The sequence below is a fragment of the Emydura macquarii genome, unplaced genomic scaffold (assembly GCF_026122565.2).
Source record: "Emydura macquarii macquarii isolate MOO-44397 ecotype Brisbane River unplaced genomic scaffold, CSIRO-AGI_Emac_v2 contig_2977, whole genome shotgun sequence".
Lineage (NCBI taxonomy): Eukaryota > Metazoa > Chordata > Testudines > Chelidae > Emydura > Emydura macquarii.
Genome location: NW_027133114.1, coordinates 1 through 23176, shown reverse-complemented (window position 1 = coordinate 23176; position 23176 = coordinate 1). Strand labels below are relative to the sequence as shown.

The window sequence follows — 23176 nt, the reverse complement described above, 5'->3', positions numbered from 1 at the left end:
TGCTGCCTAGCCCGTCGGTCCCTGGTCTGTAGCTGTGCATGGGATTCTTCCGTCGAAGTGGAGGACTCTGCACTTGTCCTTGTTGAAGCTCATCAGATTTCTTTTGGCCCAATCCTCCAATTTGTTTAGGTCACTCTGTATCCTATCCCTACCTTGCAGGGTATCTACCACTCCCCCTAGCTTAGTGTCATCTGCAAACTTGCTAAAGGTGCAATCTACCCCATCCTGCAGATCATTGATGAAGATGTTGAACAAATGCGGCCCCAGGACCAACCCCTGGGGCACTCCACTTGTGACCGGCTGCTAGTTAGACATGGAGCCACTGATCGCTACCTGTTGAGCTCGATGATGTAGCCAGGTCTCTGTCCATTTTACAGTCCATTCAGCCAACCTCTACTTCTTTAACTTGCTGATAAGAATACTGTGAGAGACTGTATCAAAAGCTTTGCTAAAGTCAAGGTATATCACGTCCACCGCTTTCCCCAAATACACAGAGCCAGTCACCTCTTCACAGAAGGCAATCAGGTTGATCAGGCATGACTTACCCTTGGTGAATCCATGTTGACTGTTCCTGATCATCTTCCTCTCTTCCAAGTACCTTAAAATGGATTCCTTGAGGACCTGCTCCATGTTTTCTCCAGGCATTGAGGTGAGGATAACAGGTCTGTAGTTCCCTGGATCCTTTTTCTTCCCTTTCTTGGAGACGGGTACTATATTTGATTTTTTCAATACTCCCCATGGAACAAGGAACAAAAGGGAAATGTTTCAAATTGGCCCTCCCCTCCCAGAAATGTACACCTCCAACAATGACACTGGAGGTCAGGCCATAAAGCAGAAAGGGGGAAGAGAAAGCTGCCAATACTGAGATGATATGCAAACCAAAGAAACCATTACTACACCTCTTTTTTACACTTCTTGTAACAGCTGATGAACTCTCACGGACTTTTCACATCTGAGTGTGAACTAGGAGAACACCTTAAGAAGCTTCCCCGGGAAGCAGCACTCAGAGGCAGCTTCATTTGCTTTGTCTTCTGCCCATTGCCTCCCCGATAAACTTGCCCAAACTTGCTCAAAGCAGCCCTCCCTGGGGCAAAGGGAAGACAGGGGCATGGGGCTCTACTGATGGCTAGCCAAACACGCACGCCCAGAGTTATGCCCCAGCCATGGCGGCACTGCGGAAACCCCACTCAGCTGCAATCAAGTGGCTAAGCTTTTCTCCAAAGGGCCCTACGATTGGAAAAAGTCCACTTGATGCTAGAAGAACCTCTTCTTTCGGCTAACCTTCCAAAGTTTGAAATGGCTCCGACCAAACGAGAAAGCTCACAAACACACACGCTCAGAGCGACACCAGAGATGCACAGAGAGAGTCCTGATGCTCCCCACGGAACAGGGAAAGTTTTGCAATTGGCCCCCCTGCCAGAAATGTATACCTCCGAAAATGAAACTGGAGGTTGGGCCATAAAGCAGAAAGGGGGAAGGGAAAGCTGCCAAAACTGAGATGATGTGCTAAGCCAAGGAGCTGGTCCTGTGCCTCCTTTTCACACTTCTCCCAACAGCTGATGAATCTCACCGTCTTTTCGCATATGCGTCCGCACTAAGAGAACCCCTTACGAAGCTTCCTGAGAGCTGTCGAGTTCAGCTGGTCAAAGGGGGGGGGGGGGGGGCGCTCACAGGAATGTGGTAGAAAAAGGAGAAAGACACTGGTTGGATGTGGGGGGGGAAGAAAGAAGGAGTTTGGTGCCTTTTCGTCATTGCTAGAGACACTCCGCACACTGAGAGCCCCCGCAGAGCTGCAGAAGGGGTCTACACTGCCTTGCTGAAGAATGCAGGCATTGATCCTGCTGCCTCTCACATGCGAAGTGAGTGCTCTACCACTTGAGCTAATTCCCCTCTCACTGGGCACAGTAATAGACCGCTAACCTATGACTGAGACATTGCTGGTTATTCTGTGGAATCATTCGTATCTTACCTTGAGAGCTGATGCCTGACACGATGGCTTGAGGGAGGCTGAGATGTAATAAATTGTTTGGGAAGGAGGACCCTGTCAGATCATCCATCCCCTGCTCTCTTCCCCTCCCCCTTTGTCATGCAAGTAGATTCCATGATACGGACGCACCCGGTATCCAACGTTAAAATGACTTTGGCACTGCAGTGATGGGTGCTGTGGTGTATGCCACCAGAGAGCCAGACAGGTGTTACTTCTGATCTCAGAGAGCAGACGTTTGCTGGGCATGTCGCAGAACAGGCAAGTTCGTTTCACTTCCAGGAAGTTGACAGAGGCCAGGAGGAGAAATAAATCTGTGATTTTAAATCTATCTCCTCCTAGGAGCCCTGCCAAGACCACTTGGCACACGATAGCCTTAATCAGAGACTCGCAGATTCCAAGGCCGAGGGGGACAATTGTTGTAACCGAGTCTGACCTCCTGTAGAACACAGAACTTCGGCCTGGCCTGGAATAATTCCACTTTGAACCTGAGTGTATCTTTCAGGGAAACATCCCATCTTCATTTTAAAATTGCCAAGGATGGAGACTGCACCATGGCTCCTGGTAAATTGTACCAGAGGGTAACTACCCTCACTAGTAAAAAGGTAAGCAATTTTCACTCTCCCAGCTGTAGCCCCTGGGCATTTGAACCCATGTGCGCTATCACCACAAATGGAAGGGAATACTACTACATGAGAAAGCCAGCAAGAACACAGGCCACAGAACAGCCCCAAAACAGAGCAATTGTGGCCTTAAGGACTCACTATAGTCAACTGGACAGAGTTGGTTACAGCCCACGAAAGCTTATGCCCGCAGAAATTAAATTTGTTAGTCTTTTAAGTGCTACAGAACTCTCATTGCTTTTGCTGTATACAGACTAACATGGCTACCCCTCTGGAACTTTATAGTCAGCTAATAGCAGACCTTCTGCTTTTTGCCATTTGCTGGTGCTGACCTGGTATTATGTAACAATTTAAGATGACTTTCCCTTCCCATCCCAAACCGCCAGCGCCAACCAAATCCCCACCCCCCAAAAAAGGAAAGACTGCAGTCCAAAATCTTCAAAAATGAAAACCCAGCTCCAAATCAGAGGGGTTTCTTTATCCCAAAAAGGAGGAAAGAGACACAGGGTCCATGAAATCTAGAAGGGACTTCGCTATTCCTGTTGACTTTATGTCAAAGGTGCCCAGACTCTGCGGTGATGGTCAGTAAAATAAATCTCTGTGGTATATACTGAAATCTTTGAAAGTTAATAAACAAACACTGTCCATCTGTGTGGTCACGCCACCAGGGTGTGACATTTTGACATGAGAGCTATGCCAATGCCTGTTTCAAGTCCATTTGGGATTCCCGTCCAATCTCTGTGCCTCAGTTTCTTCATCTGCATAATGGGGATAATGGTATACCCTGTGTGATGTGATTTGCAATCTATGCATGGAAAATGCTCTGTTAGAGCTCAATGTTATTCTAAAAGGCATGGAAATTTATTTTGCATTCCCTTGGGCTCACCTACAGGACGTGGGGGGAAAGGAGATTTCCTTTGCAATTTGAATGTTGCTGGTGTTTTGGTGTTACACTGTTCTAACAAACACCACAGTGTTAATTCCCTTGTGAAGGTAATTCTAAGTGCTCGCCAGCAGCAGGGCCCAAGGGAGATCCTGGCAGCAGGAATCAGGGGAGTTTTTTTCCATGATAAGCCCTGCAAGAATCCAGGGTTGGAGTAATATAAGGTTTTGTGTGCTGCAGACAATCACGACGAGCAACAGGAGAGAGTCCCATCCCACAGCACCATGTAGGTGTCTCCCCAGGAATGGAGAGGACAAGCCTGACTGTGAGACCAGACCCAGGCACCGTTGATGGACTGCTCACTGCTCTGTGCTGAAGAGTATGGTCAGTGTTACCACTCTCTGAGCAAACCCTCAATCTGGTCCTCAGACTCAGCCTTTAATCTGAAAAACACTCCTCTCAGGCAGTGTCCTCGCTATCTCAGAGATTTGCCTGAGAATCTCACCGTGATGTCCTTCCATGGAAATCGAAGAAACGTAGAGGAGATCTATTTATCCATACCCACCAGCCTCCCTTTCCATATCTGTATGGAGAAGTACACTGTTATCTATTTCTCTATATCCCCATACACATCTATCTATCCCTACGGTGAGCTCATTCCACATCCCTCTCTTTAGCTATTCCCTACCAATCTATTCAGCCTTTTAAACAATCCCTCTATCTATGCCTGTCTCAGACCCCTTATGATCCCTCTATCTACCCCCTTATACATCTAGCTATCTATGCCTTTAAACATCAGTCTACTCCATAAATAACACTCCATCTGTCTACCCATCAGTGTACTCATCCCTCTATCTATCTGTCCATCACTCTCCAGCTTTGTCTGTCTCCCTTTCCCAGACATCTCATCATCTTCTAAAGGAACTTTCCCTTCTGATTCTCAGCTATATATGAGCTGCCTCTTCAGATTTTCCTGTAGGGCAGATTCCTACATAAATTCCCAGAACAAGTTTGTGTGATTCTACAAATCTACCGATGAGTAATTTCTGCCTTGTTTTCAGAGACTTCTGTGGCCCTAATGAAATTGATCTTTTTTTTGCGATCTCACCCCGGTGATTAAGCTCTCCTGCAGCGACACTTATCTAGTTACCATGGCAACCCTCATATTCACTTCCATAGACATTGTTCTCCCATTTCTTTTGACCGTGGCATCTTATGTTTGTATCATCACCACCATCCTGAGAATCCCTTCCACCACCAGGAGGCAAAAGGCATTTTCCACCTGCTCCTCCCACCTTATCGTGGTTACAGTTTACTACGGGACCCTAATAGCTGTCTGTTACCCAACACTGGTGCACTGGGAGCCCCAAACAAAGTGTTTTCTGTCTTCTACACTGTCTTGATACCCATGATCAATCCTCTCACATACAGTCTGAGAAACAAAGAGTCAAGGAGGCCCTGACAAGAGCTCTCCAGAAAGGTGGGGTGTTCAAAAGAATTCAGAGACATTGATTGAAACGGGAATAAATTAATTCACAAGTCAGAAAGCAACGTTCTAAGTGGTCCAAATTCTTATCTATCAAATTCTTATCAATCAAATTCTTATCAATCAAAGCATTGTGAGTTATAGGTAAAAACAGATCCTGAACTGGAGTAAATTGTCCCAGGTGCATTGATTTCAATGGAGAGATGCAATTTGAACCAGATAATCATTTGCCGGAAAATATACTTAAAAATCCCATCCTGGGCTCCAGCCATCTTTGAGAAAATGTAAAACACAGTGAAGTGGGAAATTAACACGTTATTTTTATTCCCAGTGGTATTTCAATCTCTCTGACACCAGGTGCCAGAAGTTCTCCTACTGTAATGAGAAACAGGGAGAGTGTGGAGACCTTCGTCCAAATGTGAGAAATGTTCAAAGGTGGCGTTAAGTTGCGTCCCCAACCCTCATTGACAGTCACTGGGATTTGGTTTCTACATTTCCTAAAATGCTTTGAAAATCCCTGCCTCTGTCTTCATAGATTTGTTGACATTAATCATCAGGTGAGTCTTAGAGTTTGCAAAGAAGACATGAGGAACAAGACCAATACTCATTGAAATCCAGGGAAAGGTTCCCACTGACCTCACTGGGCTCTGCATCAGGCTATTCATCCTCTGCGCATCATCATCTTTCCTGCAATGAAACAAATGAACTGTTGAGTATTAAGTGGTAATAAAATAGCGGGGGAGGGGGCTCTGTTTTCCTTTTGAATTTTTTAAAATAATTTTCAAATAATTTCTGAACACTTTAGGTTATCTGAGCTATAACCATAATAACATACTACTCTGTATTTATTAGATTCCCCATTAATTATATTTATTAGATTCTCCATTAATTCCTCATTAGTGGTGGCAGATGACAGAACAAGGAGCAATGGACTCAAGTTGCAGTGGGGGAGGTCTAGGTTAATCATTAGGAAAAACTTTCACTAGGAGGGTGGTGAAGCACTGGAATGGGTTACCTAGGGAGGTGGTGGAATCTCCATTCTTAAAGGTATTTAAGGCCCAGCTTGACAAAACCCTGTCTGGGATGATTTAGTTGGGGTTGCCCTGCTTTGAGCAGGGGTTTGGACTAGATATCTCCTGAGATCCCTTCCAACTCTAATTTTCTATGATTCTATTATTCTAATTGGTCTGTAGGAAGGTGCAGTGGCCTTCCTCCAAGCCTGGGCCCGAGGAAGGACCACAACGACCTGAGCAGACAGTAAAAGGGCCGGCAGTCCAGTCTGCCCGGCAACTGGGAAGCCGGACAGGGATAGATCCAACTGACCAGCCAATCCAGCCACAGAGGGGCGGAGCCTTAGCTGGGGCTGGTAGTATAAGACTCAGGCCCCACAGCTCAGTGGGGAACAGGCTGCTGCTGGAGGCAGACGTGCTGTCCCACCAGCTGCAGCAAATGCCTGAACCCAGCCGGGCCACTGCCCCAAGCGAGCGCCACCCGGAACATAGGCCCTGGGAACAGCCCAAGAGACCGAACCCTAAAGGTTGGATAGGGCATCTGGGCCCTCTAGACTTACCTGGGCCACCAGGCCCCAAAGACTGGACAGGACCTCTGGGCTCCAGCGACTGGGCCAAGCCCCCTGAGCCTGAGGTCTGGGGGATACCCTCAGAGGCTGGTCCTGACTTGGAGGAGCTGCCTGATGCTGAGATCCTGGAGCCCTGTGAGTTGGAGGAGTTGCCCTCCGCCGAGGAACCCCAGGAACCCTGCGACCTAGAGGAGCTGCCCTCCGCTGAGGAGCTCCCCGCCTTGTCGCCAGTGGACGAAGAGGGACTGGCAAGCCTACCGCAGACTGTGTACCCCAGCGACACCGAGGATTCGGCGGATACAGGTACCTGGGGATAAGGGAAGGAAGTGGCCCAGGGACAGCCATAATTGTGGCTGAGACAGGGGCAGGACCCCGTCGGCGTGTTGCAGCAGGAGCCCCGCCAACTCAGTGGCAACACCTTTTCCACTGCTAGGGCCCTGGGCTGTGATGCAGTGAAGGCGAGTGGGCTTGCATCCCCCACACCTAGCCACCCCGGGAAAAAGTGATTTCCCCTGCCATTGCAACCAGCGGAGCCACTGCTGACTGCTTGCCCTGCCTAAGGGCCGGGGCAATAGACTGCTCACTTGCCAGCCCTACCTAAGGGCCGGGACACTAGACTGCTTGCTTGCCCGTCCTGCCAAGGGCCGAGACCATAGACTGCTTGGCCGTCCGCCCGGCCTGGGGGCCGGAACGAATCGCGTATGGAATGACTAACGTTCCCCTTTTTGGAAGGTGCAGTGGCCTTCCTCCGAGCCTGGGCCCGAGGAAGGGCCACAACGATGGGGCCAGACAGGACCCCATGCTACATGGTCCTATCTTAGAAAAAAATATTCTGAATGTCTCAAATTTAACAAAGGCAGGGATTTGTTTAGCACAGATGGCGGATACTTTTTTTTTCACTTTTACTGCAGAAAATCAAGCTGGATACCAAGTGACCAATAGGGCCAGTCAAAAGACTGTTATGTAGGAAGTCATGCTATCATGAGTTGAATATTCTCCTTTTCTTTTCTTTTCTTTTCTTTTCTTTTCTTTTCTTTTCTTGTGTGCTTTCTGAAATAATATTCCTAAGACTTTTGATGTTGTCACAAGCCTTTATGATGTCCTCTGGTTTGGGTTTCTTGGATTCTCCTTTAGTAATTCCAATCATTGAAAAATATCCCTGATTACTGAGATGACACAAAGTTTGCAACCTGTTCAGAATTCTTCTGACAGCTGCCAAAATGTGTATTTCTCCAACGTAAGTCAGCGCTAATGTCTGAAACTCTTCTTTATTCTGAATAATATCTTAGATTAAGTGTTTCAAAGGAGCCTAAGGAACTGAGACATTGTTGCGCCTAACTCCTTAAAGGTTCCTTTCTAAATGCTAGGTCTGATCTACACTGAAAAGTTAGATCAACCCAGCGACATTGCTCAGGGATATGAAAAATCAACATCCCGAGTGACATAGATAAAACGACCTAATCCCCAATGTAAACAAAGCTACACTGATGGAAGAATTCTTCCATTGCCCTAGCTTCTACCTCTCAGGGTGGAGGATTACCTACACAGATGGGAGAATCCCTCTTGTTGTTGTAGGGAGTGTCTACCCTGTAGTATTTCAAGTGTAGACAAGCCCATAGTGTTAGACCCCAGTCCTACTCACTGCCTACTACCAATGGAAGATCAATACAGCAGATAGTTTGCAACCCTCAGTCATGCTGAGTAGTCCCTTACGATGCACATAGTCTGATTCCGTGGAATAAAACTCCTGATCCTGTAAAAGCAATTCTGTCTGTAGAAATGGGATTGGACAGAACAAAATGATGAAGGCAAACAGAAAAGTCCTGTAGCAGTTTAAAGACTAACAAATTTAATTTCTGCCTCTTGGTTTTTTTGCTGTATACAGACTAACACGGCTTCCCCTCTAGAAAAATGTATTGTTTGTATTAGATGAGCAGCTGAAGTATGGGCCGGACCCAAATTTATTTAAGTGAATGGGAGTCTTTAGTGGGCTTGAAATCAAGCAGTCCTAGCTGAGGAAAGATGGTTCAAATTATATGCATTTTTAAAAATAATTCAATCTTTATATTTCCAATATTGTTGTCGCATTTGGCCTGAGCATTTCACCAATATCCATGGCCTCGCAGGGTTCTTTCCGCTAGGAGAAGGAATTTATGACACGATTTTTTTTTGGTGTGGTCTTGTTTACTTACACAGAAGGCACAAAGTCCTGTCTCTGTGGAAATAGTCAAAAGAAACAGTAACAAGGAAGTTGCTTGCTCAGAAATCATCACGTCTGTACCTCCAGTGAGCTCTGTGCCCAAGATGCTCTGTCTCTCTGCTTCCTCCCAGGGTCCAGATCCAGCTGCCTCTCTGATTTACCCTGCCAACACAATCACTCACACACAGCTTGCAAAATCCAAGATAAACTCATGGGCAATCAGGTTACACCTTAGATCACATGGTTCCGTTCTAATATAGGTTCCATTGTTTCCAGCTCTTGCACTACACAAAGGGTGTAATGTGTCAACTCAATGAAACAAAGCCAGTCATTGGTTTTCACCAGGTCTGTGCAGTTTTTTACCCTCAAAAGGGAGAAAAGCCAGAAACCCCACAAAGTCTAGAGAGGACTTAACTATTGGTGTTGATTTTATGTTGAAGTTGCCCAGACACTATGATGATGGGAGCAGTATAATTCCCAAAGACACATACTGTACTCTTTGAAAGTTAATACACACAGGCTCTCAGTCTGTGTGGTCAGAGGCACTGCATTTTGACTGAAGAAGCCTGGGGTCTATTCCGAACTATGCCAGTGCCCAGTTTCACAACCATTTGGGAATCACTTCCCCCCTAAATGCCTCAGTTCCCTCACCTGTAAAATGGGGATAACAATCCTTGTTTTCCTTTGTAATGTGCTTTCAGATTGATGGATGGAAAATGGTAAGGTACAGATGATATTGTTATTGGAAAGACATTCTCTTGGGCTCTTGACACACATAGCACAAATGGGAAAAAAGGGAGATTTCCTTTGGAATTAAAACAGAAAATCTGCCATGCTGAGTCAGACCAAGGGTCCATCTAACCCAGTATCCTCTGTCCAACAAGGGCCAGTACTAGACCTTCATGAAGAGTATACAGAACAGGGAAATTTTAGACTGATCCACCCTTGTCTTCCACTCTAGGCTTCTGGAACTCAGTAGATTAGGGTCAACCCGAGCATGGGTTGCATCACTGACCATCGTGACTACTAACCAGTGATGGACTTATCCTCTATGAATTGATCTAGTTCTTTTTTAACAGAATTATACTTCTGGCCTCCACACCATCTCATGGAAATGATTTCCACTGGTTCATTTTGCATTGTGTGTAAATAAGTACTTCCTCTTGTTGTATTAAACCTGCTGCCTATGAATTTCATCAGATGACCTTGGTTTCTGTATTGTGGGATGGGCAGATAACACTTCTCTGTTCATTTTTTCTACAGTATCCATGATGACTCGAAGATCTCTTTCTTGAGTGGTAACAGCTAATTTAGAACTCATCATTATGTATGCATATTTAGGATTATTTTTTTTTCCATTGTGCATTACTTTACACTTATTAATATTGAATTTCATCTGCCATTTTGTTACCCATTCACCCAATTTTGTGTGAACTTCCTGTGACTTTTTGCAGTCAGCTGTGAATTTAACTGTCTACTATGATTTTGTATCATCTGCAAACTTTGCCACTTTTCAGTTCACTCTTTTGTCCAGATATTAATAATCTGTTTACTAGAATACTCATCCTTGGGGGACCCTGCTGTTTATCCCTTTCTATTGTGAAAACTGATCATTTATACCTACCCTTTATTTTTTAACCAGTTACTGATCCAGGGGAGGACCTTCCCTCTTATCCCATGACTGCTTATTTTGCTTAAGAGTCTTTGGTGTGCGTCCTTGTCAGAGGCTTTCTGAAAGTCCAAGTATGTTATACCAACTGGATCATCATTGTCGGCATGCTTGTTGACCCCGCTCAAATAATTCTAGTAGATTAGTGAGACATGATTTCCCTTCACAAAAACCATGTTGACTCTTTCCCAACAAATCAGATTCATCTGTGTGTCTAAAAGTTTTGTTTTTTATTATAGTTTCAACCAATTTCTCTGGTACTGAGGTTAGGCTTAGAGGCCTGGAATTACCTCTGGAGCCTTTTTTAAAAATTGGTGTTACATTACCTACCTTCCAGTCATCTTGTACAATTATAGGTTATGTAGCCCAGTTAGTGTATCTGAGGTCTTTCAGAACTCTTGGGTGAATGCCTAGTGACTTATTACTGTTTAATTTATCAGTTCTAAAACTTCTTCTACTGACATAATGTGGAATCTTACTTCAGATTTGTTATCCAAAATGAATAGCTCCGGTGTGAGTATCTCCCCCACATCTTCTGCAGTGAAGATGGGCACAAATCATTTATTTAGCTTCTCTGCAGTGGTCTTGTCTTCCCTGAGTGCTCCTTTAACACCTTGGTCATGTAGTGGTCCCACGACCTGTTTGGCTGGCTTCCTGCTTCTGACCTACTTAAAAAAATATTGTTCGTTTTTCCATCTTTTGCAAGTTGTTTCTCAAATTGTTTAATGGCCTGTCTTGCAATACTTTTAGATTCAGCCTGCTAGAGTTTGTACTACTTTCTACCATTCTTACTAGGATTGGACTTCCAAATTTTAAAGGATGCCTTTTTTGCCTTTGACAGCCTCCATTACTCTACTATTTGGTAGTGGAGTGATTTTTTTGGTCCCATCCTTGACTTTTATTTAAGGTATATATTTAGTTTGAGCCTCTATTATGATGTTTTTAAGTAGACCCCAGGCAGGCATTTGTGTTTTCTGATTTTGTAGCCTCTAACTTCCCTTTACACCCCACAATCACTGCCACCATCCTGGGCAGGTGGTCAGTAGTATATTCCCACTGCTGTATTCTTAATGTTGAAGCATGGAATTTCTATCCATAAAGATTCTATGATACAGTTAGATTCATTCAAGAGTTTCACCTTATTTGACTCTATGCTTTTAAAAGCATATAGTACCACTCCCCCTCCAGTATGACCTACTCTGCCATTCCTACGTATTTTATACCGTTATTACTGTGTCCCTTTGATTATCTTCATTCCACTAACTTTCCATAAACAACATGATGCCTATTATATCAATATCCTCATTTAATGTCAGACGTTTTATTTCACCATTTTATTATTTAGACTTCTAACCTTTGTATTTAAGCACTTGCACATTTTGTCAATATTCAGTTGCTTGCCTTCAGGTATGATTTTTAAATGGTACTCTGTTACATTTCTCTGTTGCTCACTAGCTCCAACCTCCATATTCTCTATCCTTTTTACAAGGATGTAGAGTTCCTTCTTTAATAAATTCATCCCTGGGGAAAGTCTCTGACCCACACCAACACGATCAGCTTTGGTGTTACACTGTTTCAACAAACAACTGAGTGTTAATTCCCCTATGAAGATAATTCTAAGTGATCCCTGGTAGCAGCCCCAAGGGAGATCCCAGCAACAGAGGTGGCCAAAGGAGGCTGCTTTCTCTAATAAACACTGCAAGAATCCAGAGCAGAAGGCAAATAAGGGTTTGTGTGATACGAACAATCAAGCTGGGCAGCAGGAGAGAGAACCATCACGGCAGCAACGTGTAGGTGTCTCCCCAGGAACTGAGAGGACAAGTCTGAGTGCGAGACCAGACCCAGTCACCGTCAATGGAGAGGTCATTGTTTCCTGCTGAGGGGTAAAGGTAAAAGTGTTACGAATCTCAGGGCAAACTCTCAGTCTTGTCCTCAGACTCAGCTCTTAATCGGAAAAGCATTCCTCTCGGACGGTGTCTTCACTGACTAGGAGCTCTGCCTGAGTAAGGACTTTAGAATCTCACCATGATTTATTGCTAGAGAAATTGATGAAACATAAAAGAGGTGTATCTACCCCCACACATGCCTATGTGTCTCTCCGTTAAGCCCCATATACTTCCTTCTATCCTCTTCCCTCTATTGAGCCCCTTACACATACTGTACCTGTTATCTGCAACTCCATCTTTCCTCTATGGAGCCTCTTACACAATATCTCTATCTGTCTTAATATCTACCCCTCTATCTTTCCCTTCACACATCTGTCTAGCTATCTTTCTCCTTATATACCTATTTATATCTCTGCTGAGCGCCTTACACATCTATCTACCTATCTCCTTAAACCTCTGTCTATTCCCATAAACAGCCTTCCTTTTATCCATCAATCACCTTACACATCCATCTATCTATATGTCCCTCACTCTCCTGCTCTCTGTCCATCTCCCTTTTCTGGATATCTCATTATTTTCTCAGGGAATTTTCCCCTCAGTTTTTCAGATGTTTATCCTCCACCTACCCAGACTTTCCTGCAGTGTCCTATGCACCTTCCTAACCCAATTTTGTGAGATGCTACAGGTGTCCGACTGAGGATCTTCTTCCTCAAATTCACAGGGAGTTGAGGACCCCTAGCATTTCTTAGGAGGTTCTGAAAACCACCCCTGACAGGGTGTACATTAGAAGTGCACTCAGTGGAGACTGGAAATTCTCACAAATTAGGAAATTGTGGCATCTGTGGGACAATCTTTCTTTGACCATTTAATGCTTCAGCTTAGTTTTCAACAGGAAGGATAGTCCAATGGTTAGGGCACTAACCTGTCATTTGGGAGATGTGGTTTCTGTTCTCTGCTCTACCACTGCCTTCCTGTATAGTCTTGAGCAAGACAAACTTTTAAAGGTATTTTGTCAACTTGTGGGATTTTTAAAAGCTGTTAGTTGCTTAAAACCCATTTAAATAAATGCAGTTTTGTTGCCTGGATGCCTTTGAAAATCCCACAACTCACCTAAATATGTTTGAAATCTGACCCTGGATGTATTTCTGGAAAATGTATTTTAGCTAAACACAATTTATCAAGCTCAGTGCAGGGGCAACTGTGGAAAATATTTGGCATGTGTCTGAGAGAATGTCAGACTAGATGATCTAGTGGTTCCCCTTGGCTTTTAAATCTCTGAATCTCTGAATGAAGAGATGTGGGGGCAGGTGGAGAAGAGGCATATATTAACAGTGCTCCTGCTTTTAGGGTTGTCTGTTGGGGAATATCTATCCCAATATCCTATGCAACTTCTGGATATAAAGCAGATGCTCAGCTGAGAGAGAAAATATAAACCTGCACTTTTTGAATTTGTATTGAATCAAATAGAAGGAAATGCACCGAGTTTAATAGTACAGAAAATTCCTTAACTGTTTGTTACTTTTCCTCCATCACTAGACCTCTTATATGGAGAATGGGGAAAGGAGAAGGGGAAAATCAAACATCTATCTCGGAATTCGTGCTCCTGGGATTCGGGAATCTCCCAGAACTGCAGATTCTTTTCTTCTTGCTATTTCTAGTGATCTACATCGTCACCACGGCTGCCAACATGCTCATCGTGGCACTAGTTGTGGCCGATCAGCACCTTCACACCCCCATGTACTTCTTCCTGGGGAACTTGTCCTGCTTGGAAATCTGCTACTCCTCCACCATCCTGCCCAGGATGCTGGCCAGTTTCCTGACTGGGGACAGAGCCATTTCGGTGACCGGCTGCATTGTGCAGTTTTATTGGTTTGGTGTCCTCGTGACTGTTGAGTGTTATCTGCTAGCTTTGATGTCGTATGATCGATACTTAGCGATATGTAAACCCCTGCACTACGCAACACTTATGAATGGCAGGTTCTGTGTGCAGCTAGCAGCCGGGTCTTGGCTAAGCTCGTTCATGGTTCTTACCATATTGATATATTTGGTGTCACAATCAGTCTTCTGTGGCCCTAATGAAATCGATCATTTCTTTTGTGATTTCACCCCAATGATTAAACTAGCCTGCAGTGACACCAGTCTGGTGACCCTGGTGACCCTTATATTCTCCTCTGTAGACATTCTGTCCCCTTTTCTTTTGACCCTGACATCTTATGTTTGTATCATCGTCACCATTCTGAGAATCCCTTCCACAACTGGGAGGCAAAAGGCATTTTCCACTTGCTCCTCTCACCTCATCGTGGTGACAATTTTCTATGGCACCCTAATGATTGTCTACGTATTACCAAACACTGGTTCAATGAGAGCCCTGAACAAAATTTTTTCTGTCCTTTACACTGTCTTGACACCCCTGATCAATCCCCTCGTATATAGTCTGAGAAACAAAGATGTCAAGGAGGCCATCAACAGAGTTCTGCGGAAAGGTAGGGTGTTCAGAGAGGTTGACTGAAATGGCAATAGATCTCTTCACTGAGCCATGTTGGTGGTTCAGGTTCTTGTCAGTCAAGGCATCCCATGTTACAGGAAGAAGACACTGAGGATTTTTTAGAGTTCTATTTGCCATTCTGTTTTATTTATTTAGATAAGTAAGGCCAGATCCTCAGCTGGTATAAATTGTCATAACTGCATTGATTCTTACTCCCAATGTTACTTCAGTCTCTCTAACACTGGCAGCAGTGATTATCCTATTGCAATGCGGAGAAGCGAGAGTGGGGAACGGGGGTAGCCATGATGTGAATAAGCAGGATTTTTATAAGTGGAATCGGGCAATTATACAGTAAACTCCCATTGCAAGTAAGTGTGAGCTAGGGTGCCTAAATTTCCTAACCTGCTGTGAAAACCCTATTTTATATTTTTATGGATTTTTTAAGTTTTGGGGTTTCCAAACAAGATTTGGGGAGCAAATTCAGTGCTAACTGAAATCAAGCTAAGAGTATTCATTGACTTCAATGGGCTGTCCATCATGGTATTCATCCTATGTCATCTATCAGTAAATCCACCTTTCCTACCAAAACGAAAATGAATAAAAAAAAATTACCAACCAGCTTGATCAAAAGACTTGTGTATTAAGTGATAATGAAATGCTTTGTTCTTTTATCCTCTTTTATTACATTTTAAATAACTGTTCAAAAATTGTCTGAACCCTTACAAGGTTATTTTTTAGGCTTGGCAACAATATTTTTAAAAAAAAATTTAAATACTTTTGATGGATAATATCAGTGCTTATTTTTAAGTATGTTTTCCTACTTTTAATAATTCAAATGTACACATGTCACAAAAATATGGGTTTGGCTTTTAAATTTTTTTTTCACAGTTCTGGGGAAGTATGGGGGTCAGACTGTATTTAATTACATTGTATATCAAGATTCAAAAAGTTAAAGCTGTATAATTGTTAAAACACAAATTATCAACATCACATGTCAAAATATTCAAAGTAAATAGCCTTAAATGAAACTCTAATTAGTTCTCAGGAAGCGTTTTTCTTATTTTTCTATCTGTATTTTCAATTTTTATCAATGGAAATATTTGTGTCAGTCTGTGTGTGCATGGTGGAATCCATGTATATGGATATTTACAGATTAAAATCTAGTCCTTTCACGCCTAGTTATTTGTGATGGACCACAAAACCTTTCTAGTTTATATTTACTGGATTCCCTGTTAATTGTTCCAATCTTAGGAAAATGTCCCTATTTTTCAAATTAAACAAAAAGAGGGATCTGTTTAGGAAACGTGGTGGATGATTTCACCCTTACAGCCTCTTGCGGAACATTTCAAAACCTTTTAAAAAAACTGAAAACACCCAGTCTGAAACATTTTCCTTCTAAATGTGAGTTTACAGTGGGCTTTGGTTCAAGGTATAATTTCTTGATAAATCTACTTGACCTGCAGGAAGACAAACCAGCTAAACAGTGACCAACTGTCCCAGTCAAAAGATAATCAAGTTTTAAGTCATACTATAATGTTTCCCCCCTTTTCTTTCTTATGTATTTTTTAAAATAAAATGCTACAGCTTTTTGACACTAACAAAAGCCTATTGCATTTGTGATATAATCACAAAACATTGTGGTCTGACTTTCTTGTGTTCTCCTTTAATAGTTCCAATATTTGGAAATATCCTAAATTGCTGAGATGACACACAGTTTGTCACCTGCTCAGAATTCCTGTCACTGTAGCCAATATCTGTATGTCATCAACCGAGCCAGTTAATGTCTGTAACTCTTACTTAGTTTGACACTATCTTAGGCTAGAAGTTTCTAATGCATCTGTCACACAAGCTGGCTTGAGTGGGGGGCATTTAGTATATTGTGTGACATGAGTAGGGCAGAATCATAACGATTCATGTGAGATATATCATGTCTGGTACTGTTAGAAGGGATATATCATGCTGAGTAAGATAATAATACTTATGTTCATGTATTATATGTAAAGTGAAAGTTATGGATGCATTTGATATTTCTGTAAGTCAGTTTGGGCTGGCTGGGACACACCCCAGACAGAGAGGTGGCAAGACAATAGCCTGATTAATGGCCCATTAAGACATTCACAGAGGCAAGGGGCCCAAGAAGAAACCCAGCTGAAGAGTCACCAGGATTGGCCCATGTGACTCTGGACTCCATTTTAGTTCTTGTAACTTTCCCCAGGCCGCATGGCCCAGGACAGAGGGTATATAAGATCAAACCACAGAATCCATTTTGCCTTTCTTCCTGTTCAGCTGCAGACACACACCTGCCTCTGGATCAATTCATCTTGCAACTGAACCGAAGGACTTAGACCCATCCAGATACGGGATGTGTACCAGAGGGAACCAGCTTTTAATCATTTGAACATTTCTCCTATGGTTTCTTTCTTTCTTTTTACAATAAACCTTTAGAGTCATCCCAACCAGGGCTTTGTCAAGCCTCAGCATGTGGACTCTGGACTCCACACTAAAAACATTCCAGTCCACCCTTAGTTTTTTCTTGTCCAACCTAGACCTCCTGCCCTGCAACTTGGCCGTTGCTCCTTGTTCTGTCCTGCCACCACCGAGAACAGCCTAGCCCCATCCTCCCTGGAACCCCCTTTCAGGTATAAAGATCAAATCCCCCCTCACAGACTAAACAAGCCCAGTTCCCTCATTTCATAAGCCTTGTTCCAGCCCCCTAATCATTTTTTTTGCCTGTTCAACTTGTCCAGACACACACCTAAATGCCTCACCAATGCCGATCACTTCCCATGATTGGCATCTTGCAACAATTAGCCTTCTTGACAACCAGGGCACACTGCTGACTCATATCCAGCTTTTTATCCACCGTTACCCCCAGGTCCACCGTTACCCCCAGCTCGTCGGTCCCCAGTCTATAGCTGTGCATGGGATTCTTCCTTCCTAAGTGGAGGACTCTGCACTTATCTTTGTTGAACCTCATTAGATTTCTTTTGGACCAATCCTCCAGTTTGTTTAGGTCACTCTCTATCCTATCCCTACCTTGCAGGGTATCTACCTGCTTATGTCGTATTGCTGAGGGTGCTTTTCCAGATCATTAATAAAGATGTTGAACAAAACCGGCCCCAGGACCGACCCCTGGGGAACTCCGCTTGTGACCGGTTGCCAGCTAGACATGGAGCCATTGATCACTTTGAGCCATAACATTCTCTATCCATTTTATAGTCCATTCATCCAACCCATACTTCTTTAACTTGCTGATAAGAATACTGTGAGAGACAGTATCAAAAGCTTTGCTAAAGTCAAGGTATATCACATCCACCGCCTTCCCTACATCCACAGAGCCAGTCACCTCATCATAGAAAGCAATCAGGTTGGTCAGGCATGACTTTCCCTTGGTGAATCCGTGTTGACTGTTCCTGATCACCTTCGTCTCTTCCAAGTGCCTTAAAATGGATTCCTTAAGGACCTGCTCCATGATTTTTCCAGGGATTGAGGTGAGGCTGACCGGTCTGTAGTTCCCTGGATCCTCTTTCCTCCCTTTTTTGAAGATGGGCACTATATTTGTTTTTTTTCCAATCCTCAGGGACCTCTCCCTGTTGCCACGAGCTTTCAAAGATACTAGCCAATGGCTCTGAAATCACCTTAACCAACTCCCTCAGCACCTTCAGGTGCATTGCATCCGGCCCCATGGACTTGTGAATGTCCAATCCTTCTAAATAGTCTTGAACCCGTTCCTTCAGCACTGCGGGATGTTCGCCTCCTTCCCATTCTGTGCCACCCAGTATGGCAGTCTGGGAGCTGATCTTGTCTGTGAAGACAGAGGCAAAAAAGGCATTGAGTACCTCAGCTTTCTCCACATCCTCTGTCACTAGGTCGCCTCCCTCATTCTCTAAGGGGCCCACACTTTCCCGAACCTTCGTCTTGTTGGCCACATGCCTGTAGAAACCCTTCTTGTTCCCCTTCACTTCCCTTGCTAGCTGCAACTCCAATTGTGCTTTGGCCTTCCAGATTTCATTCCTGCACGTTCGAGCAGTGTTTATGTACTCCTCCCTAGTCATCTGACCAAGCTTCCACTTCTTGTAAGCTTCTTTTTTGCGTTTAAGTTTGCCAAGGACATCTTTGTTAAGCCAAGCTGGACGCCTACCATATTTGCTATTCTTTCTGCACATCGGGATGGTTTGCTCTTGTGCCCTCAATAAGGTCTCTTTAAAATACAGCCAGCTCTCTTGGGTTCCTTTCCCACTCATATTAGCCTCCCAGGGAATCCTGCCCATCAGTTCCCTGAGGGAGTCAAAGTCCGCTTTTCTGAAGTCCATGGTCCGTATCCTGCTGTTCTCCTTTCTTCCTTTCTTCAGGATCCTGAACTCGACCATCTCATGATCACTGCTGCCTAGGTTGCCACCCACTTCTACTTCCCCTACCAAATCTTCCCTGTTTGTGAGCAGCAGATCAAGAGAAGCTCGGCCCCTAGTTGGTTGCTCCAGCATTTGCACCAGGAAATTGTCAGCGACACTCTCCAAAAACTTCCTGGATTGTTTGTGCTCTGCTGTATTGCTCTTCCAGCAGATGTCAGGGTGATTGAACTGGTTCTGTGGCTGACCCCTTGGGGTCAGAGGGAGCCTTTTTATTAAAGAGCATAGTGTTTAAGTAACTGGTCTCTTTACTGGACCTAGTGCTGATTTGGGAGCCTGGAGCTGAAATGCAGTAAAGGGGGCTGTTGTGTATTTGTGTACTGGTTTCTGTGGGGATTCAGAAGTGAAGTTTGTGGCTGGTTGGGAAGTCTGACTTCAGTGCCACCCACCAGTGCTGGGAGAATCTGCTTCCCTTTTACAGCCTGCCCTGACTTTGGCATTATCAGTTGGCTACCCTGGGCATGGACAGGTCACAGCATCTAAGACCCTGTCTACATTTACCTCCGAGATTCGGTGGCAGTTGACAGGAGTTACGCAAGCTACGCAAAAAAATTGCGTAACTCCTGTCGACTTCTCTGCTTCTCTTCTGCACGCCTTCTTCTCTGAACTGTGCCAATGGGACCTGTGTTCCTGTCGACGCAGCGCTACACCTCTTGTGAAGGTGGTCTTAGTACGTCGATTTATGGATTGACTGAGCGGGTCTTCACTGACCGCTCAGTCGATCTAGAGAAATCGAAGTTGCCGCCGTCAGTGTAGCCGTAGCCTAAGAGAATTAGGCATAATTGCATTAACTTCTTGAACAAATCCTGGCGTCCAATTCTATAAACTGTTCCCTACCAATGTAGGATCAATATGGTAAGTAGTTGACAGGATCAGGATTTTATTTCATGCACAGTCCCATTGAAATTAGACAACTTGCATCATAAAGTGCTACTCAGCAGGAACGAATGTTGCAAAAGCAATGCTGCCTGTCGAAGTGGGGATGGACAGAACATGTGAATGAAGAGAAACAGAAAAAGCACATTGTCTGTATTCGATTAAAGGCTAAATAGTGGGCCTCACCCAAAGTTTAATAAAGTGAATGGAAGTCTTTAGTGGGCTTTGGATCAATCTGTGTTGTTGCCCCTTTGGCTCAAGAGGTTAACCAGTATTCATAGCCTTGCTGACTTGCTTCCATTAGGAGGAAGAATTGATGTTGCAATTCAAATGTCTCTTTGGTGCAATCCTGCTTCTTTAGAAAGTATGCACTGCTTGCATGGAACAGTGGAAAGAAACAGAAGAAAGCAAGTACATTGTTAAGAAATTCCCAGGTGTGACCTCCCCCAGCAAGCTCCAAACTGATCTGTCTCTCTGCTTCCTCCCAGGGTAAGGAACACAGCTGCCTCTCTCTTCTAACACACACTCAGCTTGCAAAACCAAACCAAATTTGTCTGTGATCAGGGAACTCCTTAGACCACATGGCTCAGATCTGCTCAGGCTTTCCCATGCAGCCCAAGGCCTTGGGCCATTGCATCCCCTGTTTCCAGCTGTCTCACTACAGAAAGGATTTTGAGGGTTCCTGGACCAAGGGTGCTTAGCTCCTCCATTGGCTTCTAACAGATCTGTGACTGTCTTTGGGTCAAAGCCCCACTTGATGCCAGCCATTAGTGCTACGTATCCTTATCGCAACTCAACACTCAAACCTGGCCTATACTTAAAATGTAGGTGAACAGAACTAGGTCACTTAAAGGTATGAAAAATTCACCCCCTGGAGTAATGTTTTTAGGGTTCCCCTGCCCTCTCCCTTTCAGTTCCCAGACAGTTCGCTGGAAAGCAACAGTCCAGAGTCCAATCAGCAGGCAACGCGATGGGTTTATTAAACAAGCAAGCATAACACTGTAGCCCTTCACCCCAGTCAGGCTTATCTCTATATGCTGATAGGGTTTCCTTCCCCCACAACCACAGTTCTATATGCCCATAGAGCGCCTCCTTCCCTTAACCATAGCCATGTACACCAACAGAACTCCCTTCTCCGCCTCCTTCTTCTGGGTAGGCTTAATAATACCTGTAGTGCCCCTTCCCAGTATCACCCCTTCCAATATATGCTTGAGTCTGGGGACTTTGGTACCATCTCTTTTGTACCCCACAGGAGGATAGGTAGCGAGGTTACATTTTGGCCATAATTACTTTATGGTCCTATAGTGTTTTTTTCTCACACCTCCTTTTATCCCCCTTCATTTTCCCAACTGGTTCCTTGACCTTGCTCTGACGTCTGTCTTGAAAAGGAGTCAGAGTTTTCTTAATTTGTGGATTCATATATCAAATCCCCTCTACACCTCAAAACTTTTTAACCACATCCCTTTTCTTTTCTCATCGTAACAAAGAAAACCCATCTGGTTGTGGGTAGGCAAGAAGAACACACTGTCTTTTTTATTTGTTTACATATGTATCTTAAAAACCATAGCTTTCAGGAAGAAAAGCAGGCCCAAAAGACGGCCCAAAAGACAATTTCAGGCACAGTCCTAAATATTTATACAAACCTAAACTATATCCTTGTATCCTAACAAATGTCCCAATGCCAACCTTGCCTATGGTACAGATGCATCTCTGTTGACTGAAAAAAGCTTCCATTGACCTAGCTACAACCACTCTGGGAGGTAGTGATCCTAACACCAATGGAACAGCCCTTCCCATCGCTGTAGGATACGTCTGCATGGTGAGGTTATGCCAGCATTCCTACAGCCCCACATATATGCCACTATAGTCCCCATAGTGTAGACATGGCCTCAGACTGTCTCCACTGTGCTGCATCCCCTTATCTTCCATACCAAAGGGATTGGTAGTAGGTTTGATGGGAAATTTTAGTTGAAACTATTTCTCAGGGGGAATTGGGGTTCTGAGAAAATGATGATAATATTGATGATGACGATGAGAGAGTAATGCTTGGTGTGTCACCAAATGTGTAGACTAATTTAGGAGCCTGGCCTGTAGAGCAGAATGGTGATTGAGACACCTGACCTCAATGAGACACAGTGGGGTGGTACTGAAGAATCATAATGAATGGGCTCTTTGGCCAAAACATTTCAGATTTTGATTTTCCACAAAAGCCTCAAAAAAATTCCATGGAGAGGTGGAAGCAGTGACTCTGAAAAAAAATTGGGGGTTTGGTGAATAATCAGCTGAACATGAGCTCCCAGTGTGACACAGTGGCGCAAAGACCTAATGCAATCCTGGATTGTACAGAGAAGGGAACCTTGAGTTGGAATACAGAGGTTATTTTACCTCTATATTTGGAAGTGGCGTGAATGATAATAAATTGGAGAGGGTTCAGAGAAGAGCAATGAGAATGATTAAAGGATTAAAAAACATACCTTATAGTTCCAGATGGGTAGCCATGTTAGTCTGTATACAGCAAAACAATGACAGTCCTGTAGCACTTTAAAGACTAACAAATTTCTGTGGGCACAAGCTTTCGTGGGCTGCAACCCACTTTGTCAGATGCATGACGGAGTGGGTTGCAGCCCACGAGCTTATCCCTGCGGAAATTTGTTAGTCTTTAAGGCGCTACAGGACTCTCGTTGTTTATACCTTATAGTGATAGACACAAACATCTCTATTTTCTTAGGTTAAGAAAGAGAAAGCTAAGGGGTGACGTGATTTTGATTACAGTCTATAGGAACCTACATGGGGAACAAATATTTGATAATGAGCTCTTTAATCTAGCAGAGAAAGGTATAACACAGTCCAATGCCTGGAAGTTGAAGTGATACAGTTTCAGATAGGAAATAAGGCATAACGTTTTAACAGTCAGTCTATAATCATTGGAACAATTCACAAGGGATTGCGGTGGAGTCTTAATTTCGCTGACAACTTTTCAAATCAAAATGTGGTGTCTGCTCTAGGAATGTTTTGGAGGAAGTTCTCTGGCCTGTTACACAGTGGTCAGACTAGGTGATCACAATGGTCCCTTCTGGCCTTGGAATCCATGGAACT

General features: G+C 44.0%; 1 protein-coding gene across 1 annotated transcript; it reads left to right on the top strand.

Annotated features, from left to right (window-relative positions):
• The first annotated feature begins 13862 nt into the window (after positions 1–13862).
• On the top strand, positions 13863–14819 carry LOC137167727 (olfactory receptor 11A1-like). Its single transcript, XM_067570006.1, has one exon. It carries the CDS (start codon positions 13863–13865, stop codon positions 14817–14819), a length of 957 nt encoding a protein of 318 aa, XP_067426107.1.
• Positions 14820–23176: the final 8357 nt, after the last annotated feature.

Bases quoted from the DNA above. Each gene is read 5' to 3' on its own strand.
- LOC137167727 (XM_067570006.1), top strand. From the start codon at position 13,863: ATGGGGAAAGGAGAAGGGGAAAATCAAACATCTATCTCGGAATTCGTG.